This window comes from Calypte anna, chromosome 1 (assembly GCF_003957555.1).
Source record: "Calypte anna isolate BGI_N300 chromosome 1, bCalAnn1_v1.p, whole genome shotgun sequence".
Classification (NCBI taxonomy): Eukaryota; Metazoa; Chordata; class Aves; order Apodiformes; family Trochilidae; genus Calypte; species Calypte anna.
This window is the reverse complement of record NC_044244.1, coordinates 133,217,337-133,233,133: the sequence shown is the minus strand read 5'-3', so window position 1 is coordinate 133,233,133 and position 15,797 is coordinate 133,217,337. Positions and strand designations below refer to the sequence as shown.

Genomic DNA, 15,797 nt, shown 5'->3' with positions numbered 1-15,797 from the left:
TGAAGTAACAGTACCAGCAAAGTCAAGAGCGTGGAAGCTGGGGAACAAAGAACGGAAGAAATTCTAAGCCTTGCTCAAACCCTTTTGATGGTTGTTTACTGTGCTGATAACTAAATAAAGACTAGGTTATTATTATTTTGAGAAAATTACATTCTTGTTAAAAGAGACAGAAATTTGCCTTCTGAAATAGAACTATAGGAATTGCAGTCCTAAAAGACGCAATATAGTATGCTTGGTGTTTTTAAGGTTAAAGACAAGGAATAATTCTCCTATGATAAGAAGCTTTAAAAGTATGGTCACCACACATCAGAAATCAGAAAAAGAGGGCAAAGGCCTACTTTAAAAGTAAACCACATCTGAGAAAGTCCTTTACATCTTGATAAATAAACCCAGTATTGAGCACTTGAAAAATGAAAACACTATTTAAGCCAATTCAGCAAATTATTTTGTTTTTGTACTCCCAATATGAGTACATTGCCAAACTGATGCCTTTATTGATGCCTTGTCTTCATGTAGCCCATATCTGAGGTTAAACTGAAGCAGTCTGCTCTCTCACCTAGTGACCCTTCCATAGCTGAGAAAGGGAATCAGAATGAGGAGGGAAGCCCCATGGGCTAAAGTATAAACAGATTTGATGAAATAACAAAACCAATATGAACACCAACATAAATGATATAAGCTTATACTCAGCCTAGTCCTTAGGAGTAGCAGAGACTTGCAGAAGCCCCAGAAAAGAGAACCCTCAGCATCCCTCCCCCCTCCACAATGCACACAACACAAGTGGTATGGGATACACCTGTTAGTCAACTTGGGTCAGCTGCCCTGACTATGAGTCCAGAGATGGGCCACAAAGGTCATCAGAGGGCTGGAGCACTTCTCTTATGAAGACAGGCTGAAAGAGATGGAGTTTTTCAGCCTGTAGAAGGCTTCAGGGAGACCTGGTAGCAGCCTTCCAGTACTTGAAGGGTCCTACAGGAAAGCTGGGGAGGGACTTGTTAGAAGGACATGTAGTGATAGGACAAGAGAGAACTGTTTTGAACTGAAAGAGGATAGGTTCAGATTAGATACAAAGAGGAAATTCTTCACTGGGAGGGTGATGAGACACTGCAAGAGATTGTCCAAGGAAGTTGTGGCTGTTCCCTCCCTGCAGGTGTTCAAGGCCTGGATGGATGGGGTCTTGAGCAACCTGGTCTGGTGGGAGGGGACCCTGCTCATGGCAGGGGGGTTGGAACGAGATGATCTTTAAGGTCCCTTCCAACCCAAACTCTTCTGTGAATCTATGACTTAGGCTCCCAGCTGACATGGGGCTATTAATGGCAGGCCTTCTATGCCTAGTCTATGATTCTATCCCAGTGAAACCAGGACATGTCTATATTTTTATTCTTGAGAGCAAAAATTGGAAGCCCCATGCTGAGAATGACCTAAACTTGTTTTATAAATATCCTGACTTGGGTTTTCAAAAGTGCCGCACCTCCCCTTATACTTTCTTGACTGAAGGTACAAAAATTGCCTCACTCTTAGAGAATTCTGGCTTCCAAGGGCTCAAGCAAATGTCTTTCCAGCTGCTTTTGGTTGTTACCACCTCTTGAAGTTTGCTCTGTCCCTCTGGTCGTGGTGTCTGCCTTTGTAGGTGTCTACCTTTGTAGCACAAGTGACAGAAGGGAAGGTTTATGTGTCAACTACCTCCTTCCCCTCATATTTATGCATCTCAGGAGTTTTACCTGAACTGAAACCACTGCAGCACACACCCTGCTGCCACTGCTCTGGTGGCAACACTTCAGATACAGAGGCAGTGCGGGAGAGCTGCAGGCAGTGACTCCCTGGAATTAAGCCCAGTGTGGCACTTGTGCCCTGAGAACTGGGCTCCCCAGCACTGAAGCAACACAAAAGAGTGTCCTGAACACAGGACACTGTGGAAACAAAATACGCTGGCTTATTCACAGCTGGAAAAACTCATCTTTAAGCAGCATTTAACAACACCTGGAAAAAGGCAGACAGACATGGATTAAAATGACATAAGATTGTTATTAAACTACACTGTGGTGGTTAGGAAACGTTCCGGTGTTTATGCCTTATGACTCACACACAAACATTACAAAACACGTAAACATTAAGGATCTGGAATTTATGTGCCATACATAAATAATCATTTTGGGTGCCAAATGTAAAACTTGACTGCTTTTCAGGAGTGAATACAAAAACAGCCTGAAGAGTATTAACCTGAACCTCAGCATTTCCTTTAACGCTACGTGAAGTCTAGAGAATCTTTTACTTGGATTTATACAGATCTGGACTTTTATTTATTTATTGTATGTTAAAGCTGCAGCCTTAGGGAGAGTTTGTCAGTGTTGTACACTGTGCCCTTGGTTTAATAAATAGTACTGGGGATTAGCATTGTCCTAATTATGTTTCTGCTCATAAATTACTTTGCTGACTGATTAATGGCATGTTAAACTCTGCCACCTGTAATTTTGAAGGGATTACATATAAAATGGCTTCTTTTGGAACTGACATTTTTTTAATGCTATGTACTTTGTATACTATCAATATACTGTATACTAAATATACTAAATATGCTAAATATACTGTATACTAAATACTATGTATTTTTTAATGCTAGGGTACTGGCATGAAAGCCTTCAGATCTCTGGTACTTGCTATAAATTTGATTGCTATATATTTGATTGATACTAAGAGGCTATTTAGATGACCTTATGTATTAAGGCATCTTGATTTCAAAGAAGAAAACACGTCAAAAATTAGTCAGTATGGAGGGATCTTCATGGAGGTGACGTTTTGGCAGATCTGTATTTTTTTGATAAGGTGTGTGAATCCTAAGATAGCCTGACACTTAAATTTCTACTTGTAAAGAGCACTTACCAATGGCAGAGAACAGGCACATGATTAGAAGTATGAGGATACACCAAAGGACGTCAGCATTCATCTGTCTTTCAAGCTTACTGCGTTTGTAACGGGGTCCATTATTATTTAACAAAGCTTTGGTCTCGTGCCCTGCAGAAGCAATTGCATTAAATGATGTCACATAGATTGTTGTTACTATTTTAAGGAAACTACAAAAAGGTAGTGTACATCATCAGACAGAAAAACATCTTTTACCTGCATAGATTACTATTCCTGCAACCTCTTCAGTATTTCTAATGGTACATCCACGTAACAGAAGATTTTCTTTGAACAGTCCATCTTTTTTTCCACTTTTATGTACACTGCAGAAAATTTAAAAGCAGAACAAAGCACAGGATGTCAAAACATTAAGCTTGTTACATTATACTATTCTGTAATATAGCAAGCCCAGGAACCATCAAAGTTTACAAAGGTTTTTTTCTTTTTCGCCTGATGGTGAGATATTTCCTTAGATCTTTCTCCTGGGAAGACTCTCTGGCAGACTGAAAATTGAAAACACCTACCCAAGAATTCCAGATATGCAGCAGCCCATCTGCAGCACCACCAGTTGCTGTTGGATGTACAAATATTATGGATAAATGCTCACTACAGACATGCAGACCAAATCTACAGTATGTGTGCAGACTACCAATGCTTTGAAAATGCACTGTACTGTCTATGTATGTGCAACTGACTCTACAATCACAGTTAACACAGTCCACCTAAGGGCAGCTGTGTAATGCATATTATTAACCTCCTATTTACATGTTCTTATCACAGAAATCTTAGAAATAAATACGGTGAAACTGGGCTTCAGAAGCAGTGACAATAAGGAAGATGTGACAGGGATAATATTCTCCAGTTCAGTGAAAAGGAAAAGCAAAAAATTCCATGTGTTCATCAGTGAGAACAAGAGCAATTCCTTCCAGAAGTCTCTCACTGACTTTTTAACAAACATGAAATGGTCAGTGATGTGATGATTCTTGTTGACAATCACCAAAACACATGAAAAAAATAGAACAAAGTCACGTTTCTACAATTTATCTCCTGATGGACTGACTCAAATTTCAGCTGACAGAGAAAACAGACTTATGAGAAACAACTCACCAGGAAAATGCTAAACAATAAAAACAACAATTTAAAAATAGCAATAGAATGTTTTACTAGGTAAAAAAGACAAACCAAATAATAATTTCAAGCCTTTTCTAATGAAAAAAATTTATATAAAAACTGGTGTATCCCACAGCCTCAGAGAAGATTAAAGCCAAGTATGAATTGCTTAAATGTTCTGTATACACTTTTCAGAGCATCTAAACCCCCACAACTCCAGAGTCTAAAAACCAGACATAAAACTAGTAAAATCTTGGAGTTCAAGAGAATTCTTGGATTGTATAATGAGATAATAAAATTAACATTGTGCTGTTGCCATGCTGAATTCTATGGCTACCTGAATTTAAGCATGTAAAATCCTGCATCCCTTGAAACCTACAGACTTAGGCTTAAAATTGTGCCTTTCATAAAAATGTGGAGTTCTTTTTCTTTGCTTATTTCCTTAGCCTTTATACCTGGATTACAGCTTCATGCTTTCCTCTGACTGTTATATTTTTCTAAATGAGGACCAAAATTCTAACTTTAGCACATGCTTCTTGGATCTCAGGCCTGGAGAACTATATCAGATATCCTCAGATCTGCAAGAAGAAAAGGTTCACATTCCTGAACCCTTTGTACTCTTTCCCAGCCTAGTATCACTATTTGGAGATTATGCTGCTATGCTGGCTGTGCTATGTAGTCTCTAGTTGATGAAGTTAGTGAGTAAAATGTACTCCTAAGTAATATAGATACATTCATACATATATATATATATATATATATATACAGACACATATATAAAGTCCTTTTTTTTAGTTCAGCATAATATATTATATCCACTCCCTACTCAAAAATATAAACTAAAAGAACTAGTAAAAGAACAGGTATGCTTAGATTTTTGCTGTAAGGATGGAGAAAAAGTGATGGGTTTGACAGCTGAGGTGGCTGCAGCAGCAGTAACATCAGACTAGAGACCAGAAACAAACGGAGAAAGGAAAAAATTATATAATATGAAGCTTATGATTCTGATACAAAAATGAAGTGTTGCTTTTTCACTCGGAGAGAAGTTCCCCTGCTCAGACCATTCTTCCTGCTGCCCTCAAATACAAGAACAGAGTTTTTGCTTTTGTCCTCTTCAGCAAACACCCTTAGACCACTGCCTCAGCTTTTGCCACGGGAGCTTCAAAAACTGAGGGATGCCCAAAATCTCTCTCACATATCTCTTTGTGATATGCAAATAGGTGCCAGCACTGATTGCCAGATGGAAAATTACATAAATTTGGCTGGGCTTACACTATGGGAAATAATTTCTTAATGGTTCCATATTTTAAAAATTACAGTACTACCTGGATTCTGCCATTCCTCTGCTTTTTAAGGCTGAATTCTACATTAACCTTTCTCATAAATCATGGGGATATTAGCCTGAATTTCCAATAATGTCTCCAAATGATAGTTATGATACCTGTTAATAAATGAGACGAGTAGTAATTACTCTGGCTTATGATTTTATAACCTTCATCAATTCTTAACACCTGACAGTAACAGTGGACTGTGACAAGTATATTGTACATGGCAATCTTCATATGCAATTACTTGTATACACGTTCTACACAATTATATTCTTGTCCTTACTACCTTAGCTTGTACATTTGAACCTGCTCCAAAACAATGGTGCAACATCTAAAGCTAAGCTGTAGGTGTCAAGACCCCAGACTACTGATCTCACCCACACTATGCTTTCCCAACAAAACTAATCTCATCCTTACAAGTGTGTGGCACTGCTTTTTTACTTTGACTTATCCAAACAAAGTCAATCAACTCACCTGTTGCTCACCAGACCTTTAGAAAACATGGTTGAAATAAAAATCTAGGAGAAAGAAGCTGGCAGTGGCTGGAGGAAACTCTTTGTTTCCTTTCTTTTTCTTTCCCTTTTTTCTTATTTTTCATGGAGAACGAGCAAGTCCAGAGGACTGGAGGAAAAGCCAATGTCACTCCAGTCTTTATGAAAGGAAAGAAGACAAGACATAGAGCTCAGAGGGTTGGCATTTGTGGTGTAGAGTCTAGTTAGAGGCCAGTAACAAGTGGTTTTCCCAGGGATCAGTACTGGGTCCAGTCCTGCTCAGTATCTTCACCTGGATGAAGGGAGAGTGTGTACCCTCAGCAAGTTTGCTGATGATACAAACCTGGGAGGGGTGGCTGACACACCAGAGGGCTGTACTGCCATCCAGTGTGACCTGGACAGGCTGGAGAACTGAGCAGAGAGGAATCCAATGGGCTTCAACAAGGGCAAGTGTAGGGTCCTGCCCCTAGGGAGGGATAATCCCATGCACCAGTACAGGTTAGGGGCTGACCTCCTGGAAAGCAGCTCTGCAGAAAAAGGTCCCTTGGGAGTCCTGGGGGACAACAGGATGACCATGAGACAGCAGTGTGCCCTTGTGGCCAAGAAGGCCAATAGCATCACCCAGGTGCATCAGGAAAAGTGTGGCAAGCAGGCTGAGTGAAATTCTGCTCCTGCTCTACTATGCCCTGGTGAGGCCCCTTCTGCAATGCTGCATCCAGCTCTGGGCTCCCCAGTTCATGAAGGAGAAGGAACTACTGTAAAGTCCAGTGCAGAGCCCCTGAGATCATTGGGGGACAGGAGCATCTACCCTATGAGCAAAGGATGAGGGAACTGGGCCTGTTCAGCCTTGAGAAGACTCAGGGGGGAATCTCATCAGTGCTTATAAAAATCTAAAGGGTGGGTGTCAGGAGGGTGGGAGCAGACCCTTTTCAGTGGTGTCCAGTGACAGGGCAAAGGGCAATGGTCACAAACTGGAACACGGGAGGTTCAACTGAAACACAAGGAAAAAAAAATTACTGTAAGGGTAGCAGAGCATTGGATCAGGCTGCCTGGAGAGATGGTGGAGTCTCTGTCTCTGGAGACATTCAAAACCTGACTGGATACCATCCTGAGCGACCTACGCTAGGTGAACCTGCTATGGCAGGGGGGTTGGACTAGGTGATCTCCAGAGGTCCCTTCCCATCCTTAACATTCTGTAATTTTTTTATTCTTCTCTGCACTCACTCCCAGTGACTCGTTAACAGAACACATATGTAAGGCAACGGGGCATTGATGATAAAAGAATCAAAAATGATGCCCATAAAGGTCTGGATTAAAAAATATTGGAAATCAGAGTTAGATACAACTGCCCACTTTGATAACAAACCTGCCAAGGCTGTAACTGTATGTCCTGGTGGAGAGATGGCTTACATCCCATTTCTAGCCCTGCAGAGTTCTAAACCTTAAGCTTGTTAGAAAGGCTGAACAGTCTGTTTTTTCCCCTTTCTGGATTTAGGCCAGTATAACTCTGGAGTCAAAGAAGGAAACTTTTCTCTGTCAGTATTGCAAACAGCGGCTGGCTGAAGCAGCTCAGATGCCTGGAATGAGAAGCTTAGTCCACGAGGAATGCACTGGTGTGGTGCAAGTGCAATGCCCTTTTTCTCTGCAATTTCTCACATGGATGACAGTGCAAATATGCAGAATCTAAACATCTAAAATAGATTAATTAGGACAAATGGGGTGGAGCAGATGCTGTTAGCTATGACTTTGCTACAGCACTATGAAAGTGTTCTTGTAGAAAGGTTTCTCAAGTGTCTTCAAAAGCAAATGGTAGAGCTGGCATTACTTTTCAAGGCTTGACACTCCCGAAGAAAATATTCAACAATCTTAAATATAGTCTCAGGGCACATCATCAGTCAGAATCCTCCCGACTCTGAACTACAATGAAAAGTAGCTTTGTTTTCCAGGGGAGGTGGTGTTGCTATAGCACATTAAAGAGACATCACTGAATAGATTTATACATTTTGTCTTAAAAGAAAGTTGTTAAATTTTATAATAATTTTTGGTTTTTTATCTTATGACAAGCTTTGAAACAGAAACACACATATGTATTCAGATAATTATTGTAATTCCTTTCTATATTTATTTTTATGACGTTTTCTGTTTTCATGTAATAATGAAATTTTACTTTCAGAGGAAAGCTGAAAAGCCATAATGCCAAATGCTACATTTCCTTTTCCTTTGCCCATATACTCACAAAAAGCTATAAACAAGATGTTAAAGCAATTTTGTTATTTTTGGAGTCTGGAATGGGATTTCTGAATGTTTGCCATGCATATTGTCTTTAATCTAGTTGGACCAGCACAGGTAGGAGCCATGTTAGATTTTATTCTATTCTTACACAGACGACTTCTTACAGGGGAAACATAAATAAGGATCTATGCTTGGGATATATCTGAGGATGCAGAACTTCAAAGCAGTATTAAATCAAGAACCTGAGTAGAAATGGTAGTCTGCCTGTCCATCTGCACACCGAGAGTGTGCTCACTGCAGACTGTGTTAATGTAACTGAAAAGTTCTTATGTAGTACTGTGTACACCACATATTTGCAGATATAAGATAGGATCAGGCATTTTTACATTTTTTGTAAACATTTTAAAACGCTTGAAACACACAGAAAAGTAAATATTTCTATTCCTGGAAAGATTTGTCAGCACAGACATTAGACCAAAGGAGCTCTTGGTATTTTCAAAAGATAAAGAAAACTTATTTAAAAAAATGAAACCTACAAAATAGTCAAAACTTCAAGCACCTTTACATACAGATCTCTTGAAAGTCTATTATTTTGTAGCAACCCTATTTACGTATCTCAGTAATATTTCTTTTCAGTTGAGGTATTATCGGCTGGGAGCTACGTGAACCTTTCTTTCAGGCACTGACTACTGGTAATGTTCTGAATAAGACTTAAGATCTGAGTTTGACATGGCAATGACATGTTTCAATTCAGATGTGCTAACTACTTTTTATCTTGCTAATGTATGATCTGAAAGAGATCCATGATTTCACTATACCAATGAAGGAAGTTGAAAATGAGGGGGAAAAAACCTTTATCCCTAGATAAATCAGGAGACTGATAGTATTTATTGAGGTGTTGGTCTCTGCTCTTTACTTCAAACGTCCTATGGTCCTTTAGCTGTAAATCTCTTGCAGCGCAGCTGATGAGACCTGGAAATTGTCTGATGCTTTCTGCCAGGTTCAAAACTGGTATCTTTGCTTTCTGCTGTGTCAAAATACATTCACGTAATTTGTGAAACATTAAAATACAAATATTGAATAGAATACATATTGAACAACAGTCTTCCAAAAGATAATGCCATGTTTTTTGCTACCTAATTCCAGTGGTTCCGTAACTTATATGCAACAAGACATTTTTCACATGGAGTACATAAGTAAATACACAAAGAAAGACAAATTTATGCATGTTTTCTACAGTATTCAACTTCTGGGGGGACTTTGATTCTAGCGCATGAACTGTGCTAGAAAAGCTGCCAAACTTTCAATTTCTATATCTGGAAATGTCATTTCTTCAGTAGATCAGGCTCTCTATTAATGTAGGCAGTTACACACCTTCATGCAGTAATGTCTCACACTAACCTCCTATCTTTAAATGCACTGTAGGGCTTTGTGCTGTTAAATAAAGGAACACATTTTCCTACACTACAACTTGATGTAGTTTCAAAAAATCTATCCTGATTTAAATCAATTGACAGTACATCCCACACAATCTGTGACATATGAAAGTTGTAAGTAAGTGAGGTGGTAAATAGCATCACAATAAAAAACCTCCCCAAGCTCCAGCAATTTGCCTTGTGCCATTTACACAATTCAGTTCTGCTTATTACTCCTAATCAATATGGGTAATAAATCAGTAAACTCTAAACAGAATTTATGTCTGACTCGCTTCATTAAAATGTAGACACAAATCAAATATCCGCAGCCCTCACTCTCCATATAGTCACAGGCTGTAGAAAAAAAAGTGACACAAGTGCATCTCCTAAGGTCACCACTATTGGCATGTCCACACATTACAGTCCTGGCTATATTGGAAACTAAGTGCTTTGCACCTACCAAAATATTTGCTTCTGAGCAGGACTGGTTGGCAAGAGATAAACACTTTTATTAATGCAGTTCTGTTTGTTTGGAATTAAGTCATGTGGTAAGAGGTGATTCTGCCTTGTAAGGTACAAGCACACCCATTCCATAAGCCTATTGTTTTACTTTGTATGAATAAGATGAAAGGAATACTGCCATAGCTGGAGAAATTCTAGTTTTACCTTCTGATTTTCCTCAGTGACACTTACAGTAAAAGAAATACCAAAAAGGCCCATCTTCATAAAAGTAGTGTATAACAGATTGTGTTTGTTGGGTCTCTTGGACTGATTTTCTATTTCCTCCCATCTACAGATGGGCTGTTGTGACCCATGGAGGGAAGGAAAGGGAAAAGAGCATCTGTAACTGCACTGCTTCATGCATTCCTTTCTGGAGTGTAAAATAATCAAAACTAACAACTAAATCCATCTCAAGGAATGGAAATATGAGGCTCCTATCTCACTTTGAAGTGAGGACCCTCTAAAAGAGCCTTAAATATGCAGCTCTATTTAGATGTGCTGATAATGCCACTTAAAGAACACAGTCCAAAACAAACCAGCATTTATTTTATTCCATATTAGTTAAAGGGAGTATTTACTGAAGGATATTATATGAAATACTCACATGTAACCTTGAAACCTACTTAAGTCATTGTTTGGCTTCTCACATTCAATGACACTGGTGAACTTCAAGGGGTCAAATTCTGAGTCCTGAAATAATAAAAGTGTTAGTTACTTAGGGAAAAGACTTGCAAATGGTAGCCAAAATCACTTTCTTTTCTAGCTTTCGTAATATATTAAAGGTCAGGTTTTTCAAAGTAAGCAAATGAATGACACTGACCAGTGGCACTAAAAATCAAGGGGACCTGGGCACCAAAATTCCTTCCATGCCTTCCAAAATATCCCTTACATGACTTTTTTTGTTCTGGAAGTAGAAAAGCACGAGTTTCTAAAAGCATTAAATAAAAGATACCAAACCCAGGCATCAAATGAATTTGCGTTGGAGTGAAAAAAAGAAATTTGCCTGGGAAGTCTCAAAATATTCAGTGGTATTGCTACACTTAGTTCAGTGAAGTTACTGAAAATCTAGGACAACATAAGCCAATATACTGCCAATTATGAGAAAGCTAATATGAGCTTTTGAAATATTAGCAAGAATCCTTAATTGCTTTATGCCAACACATATAAATTGATCTACCACAGTAAATTACACACACACAGCAGAATAATTTTTTCCTAATTAACAGTTAAAAACCTTCTTGATTCTCCAGCTCATTAGTGTGAGGCTGGTATTTTTGCTGACTATATATATCTACCTGTAGTCAGCAGCTTGTTGTGTCTGAGGAAAAACATCCTATCACAGCAAAATTACTTAATATTGTTAAATAAAAATCAAAGTTCTCCCTTCTTTGCCAGACAAAGAAGCTACGCAGTGAAATCAGAGATACCAGGTTCTGGTACTGCTGAGAAAGCTGTTTGTCTGCATCAACAAGGACTACCTTTAGAAAACTGCTTTGCACACCACTTGAATGAAAGAACCAATGTAAATTACCATATTATTAAGCTTTCAAGAGTGATAACACTGCAAACGTTATGTTTTATAATGGTTTTGCTGAGCTGCCATAGACACCAGCCACTACTTTTTAGAACACCCTATGGGAACAGCTGATTAGGAATCAGTAACAAAAGGACAAGCACAGTCTTACTGAGAGCTTGTCTGAAACACACAGATGGCTGTTTTTTTTTGCTGTCTCTACTCAGATGAGATGAATGAAAGTAGATTTTAAAGAAGACAAAAAAGAAACTAGAAGATATGTCAGCATCACCATCAGTGCCCTGCTTCATTTTTCTGTCAGTTAAAATGGGAAGAAAAATAGACTTACAGTATATAGGAGACTTCAAACTACTCATGCCCAACACTTTTGGAAATCTTCTTGGTATTTTCAATTAACAAGAGATGATTAAGAGAACTATGAATGATGGGTTGCCACTTAGAGGCAGCTACAGCTCATTGGAGGAAATAATCACTTTTATATGCAGGATACAGCTTGTGAAAAATGGGGTGGGGGTGGGAAGGACTGAAACCAGAGGACAGCTCTGAGCAAAGATTGCTATGCTAAGAATCAGACTCCCTGAGTTATGTCAAAATTGGCAAACATCTGTACCATATAAAGAAATCCAGATGATCTTTTCAGCACCAAATACTATTGTTATTTAAGGTCACTAGATATTTCTCGAGGTCATCCTTAACTTTCTAAGTGACTGAAATTTGATGCTAGGAGTGCTCCAAAGTACCCAGTTCTACAGAGGCACCTGAGACATCATTAGGCTGTAGAATGGGACAGACACTGTAAAGCCACAAGTTGACTCCCTTTGACCCTCCTTCCTCAGCAGCTTACTTCAGACCAGCTCAGACACTAGCAGTCACAAGGAAGGAATCACTGGAGAGCACAGATATCACAAAGCTTTCAGCCCTTGACATCTGAAATACCTTATTACAGTTCGTTTACTGTACATTCTACCTCTGTCCTTGCCTCCAGCAGGCAAAAGTTCACGTAACAGAAACACTACACTAGCAATCAGTGCTACCTGGTAGCTGGCTTCACTTCAGCTTGTTGGAGAAGGTTAAGCTCTCCAAAGCCTCATCCAACCTTTTTGTGCTGGGAAAGCCTTTGTTGCCTATGTAACACCTGCTCTGCTGCCCCAGAACATGATATACTTTTCCCTCCTTGCCCTGGTATGCTCCTTGGCAGGAAAAAATAATTGTACAGGAAAAATAATCTAAAAACATTGCTGAAGGTGTTTCAATAATATACTGTCTCTCTGCCTAAGTACTGTGTTAAAGAAGGCACTGCTGTAGCTTAAATTGTATTTGTAAAACTAAAGGAAAAGAACAGACTAGAAAGATAAATATTTCTTGTCTTTTTATTGTAACATACTATATATAGTATAGTTAATTGAGCACAAATTTTTATTCTGTAGTATTAAAATAAAGAGAGAAATCTTAACATCTTTGATGAATGCCCCTTAGGGAAACCAAGAGACAACTACTAACAAAACCCAGTGCAATCAAATGCAGGATTTCTGTGGCTGCAGAACTCAGCAGAGAGAGCATAGTTTTTCAGTGCTCTACAGATGCAATAACTTCTGGAGCAATTGCAAATTGTCAGAGTGAAGTCCCTTTCTGCTAAAAAAGCCTGACAGCAAAGCCAGCAACCTTACAAATGAGAAGAAAAAAAATCTACTTAAAATCTAGAGCTAGAGTCTTAAGAAAAAAAGATCTTTTCAAGATAAGAGGGACTAAACCTACCTACATCATTACCGTGCAGCTCAGCCTTTTTCCCTCATCTGTTTGTTGGCTTCTTTTAATTTATGGCTCAGTTTTGGAACTAAAAGTCCTTTATCGGTAAATCTAACCGTCTCTGTATTTATGTTCTGTTAAAATTAACTTGAAATACGTGATTATGGTCTTTAACCAGATAATATCTGGGAGGAGAGAAAATTCAATTAGAATAGTAGTTTACGTAAGGAAAAAAAGCTGCTGAATTCTGATTTATGGCAAAAGTTATTTTATTTTATTAATAAATCAAACAGCTCAGTCTCTTCCCTGTGAAATGGAAGGGCAGATAAACACTAATGACACTGTTTTGATGTGAAAATGCCTTTTGGTAAGTGAACGAACAAATAAGTTAAACACTGCAACACTGCTTGTGTGTGACTGCTTTCAGTGCTTATAAAGAAGTGCAAAGTTAACATGAGATTTCACAATGATCAAAGTTTTGTTCCTTTTTATGCTGATACCCACACTTCAGCAGCAAATGAAACATAAACTGTTATGATGCTGTCATGTATTAACATCTAAGAGAAGCTGCAGCTAGACGGAAGTTAAAGCCAAAAGTCCAATGAAAAATAAAATTCATCCCTACTACCTTTACATTTTCTCTTACACTGAATTTCTGCATCACTGTTATGGTGAAAACTAGAAATTCCCTAGACTTCTGTGCAACAGTTATTTGATGCTCCTGATTTTTCAGTCTTCCTTCTCACTTACAGAACTGCTGGGCATTAAAGCTGTCCCAGTCCCAAGAGGGATGAAAAGTTCCATGTCTGGACAGGACAGACTAAAATATGAATTGTGGTTTTAAAGTGCCTAATTTCCCTTAGAACTTGACTTATCTGGTGCTTTTTTGGCCTCCCAGTATAAATCAACAAGACTAGGTCACTCACAAACAAGCAGCTTGGAACATTTTTTTCTCTTTTGGAGGTATAAAATGGTGTCATATCTATTCTATGGTACTTCTGTGTGTCTCCAAAACTTTTGCCTCGAGCAGTGCTGATTTGAACAACTGACTTTGTGGTTCACACAAAGCTGAGAGAGATTCACTGATTGCAAGCTCCCTAGAGTATTCCACAAACCTGTTGGATGGAAAAGACCAGGGTTAAATTCTCTTCATATTAGTCAGATTTTTCAGTTAAATAACCTGTTCTTCCTTTCTTACATTCACATTCCTAATGTGAATTTTAATGACCATAACTAATTATAAGAATTAATCCCTGTACAATGTAGGTAAGGCAAAATACCTTGCTTATCCTTAAGGGAGAGTTCTTACTACCAGACAGTGCTTAATTGGAGCACAGAATGGTCATTGTTAAGACGTGATGGAAAAACATGCTTTAAAGGATACATGAAGGTTACTTGGAGAAACAAGAAATCTAAAAGAAGGGCCAGGAATGATTATAGTAGTTTCAGTGAGTGCTGAGTTTGAAAAAAGCCCATATAAGTACCATTTGTGTCAAAGTCTAAGCAAAATCAAGCACTTTAAGAGAAAGGGGAAAAAAAAAAAGCCAGCAGAACTCAAAAGTTTTGACTCCTGCATTAACACTCTAAGGCTGCACACAATCATATTCCCACTTGTCCTCTCTCCCTCCAGGAGAATCAATCTTGAATTCTCTTTGAAAGAGCTACAGAAGAATAGTAGAATCATAGAATGGTAGGAGTTGGAAGTAACCTCTGGAGATCACTGAGTCCAATCCCCTTGCCAAAGCAGGATCACCTAGGGCAGATTACAGAGAAACACATCCAGAGAGGTCTTGAAAGTCTCTAGAGGAGACTCCACAACTGCCCTAGGCAGCCTGGTCCAGTACTCTGATACCCTTATAGTAAAAAAGATTTTCCTCATCTTATGGTGGAACTTCCTGTGTTTCTGTTCTTGACACCCACCCTTCAGACATTTATAAACATTTATAAGATCCCCTCTCAGTCTTTTCTTCCCCAGGCTGAACAGATGCAGCTCTCAGTCTTTCCTCATAAGACAGATGTTGCAGTGCCCTGAGCCTCCTCATAGCCGTCTTTTGGGACTCTCTCTACTACATACCTGTTCCTCTTGAACTGGGAAGCCCAAAACTGGAGACAATACTCCAAGTGTGGTCTCACTAGGGCAGAGCAGAGGGGAAGGAGAACCTCCCGCGGTCTGCTGGACACACTCTTCTTAATGTACCTCAGGATACCAACACCCTTCTTGGCCACAAGGGCACACTGCTGTCCCAATGACACTACTGGAGAACGATGATACTTTGTAGTTTAAAAATGCAGATTTGGTTTCTACGGAGCTGAAAAAGGAACTGAAACTATGTTTCACTTTCTTTTAAATAAATGGGAATAGTTGAAACCCCTCTACCCATGCTACTGTGCACAGACTTGTGGCCAAGAAAGCCAACAGCATCCTAGCTTGTATCAAAAACAGTGTGGCCAGCAAGACTAGGGAAGTGATTGTGCCCCTTTACTCATCACTGGTGAGGTCCCAAGTCACAAACTGTGTTGGGCCCCTCACTACAAGAAG

General features: G+C 39.1%; 1 protein-coding gene across 1 annotated transcript in view; it reads right to left on the bottom strand.

The window, feature by feature from the left end:
- ATP10A (ATPase phospholipid transporting 10A (putative)) overlaps positions 1–15,797 on the bottom strand; it is a 114,206-nt gene that overhangs the window by 39,384 nt on the left and 59,025 nt on the right. The window contains exons 3-5 of the mRNA XM_008498077.2: positions 10,583–10,668; positions 3,118–3,224; positions 2,881–3,012 (exon numbers count right to left, since the gene is read on the bottom strand). Coding sequence (XP_008496299.2) covers positions 2,881–3,012; positions 3,118–3,224; positions 10,583–10,668 — 325 coding nt within the window. The remainder of the gene's footprint in view (positions 1–2,880; positions 3,013–3,117; positions 3,225–10,582; positions 10,669–15,797) is intronic.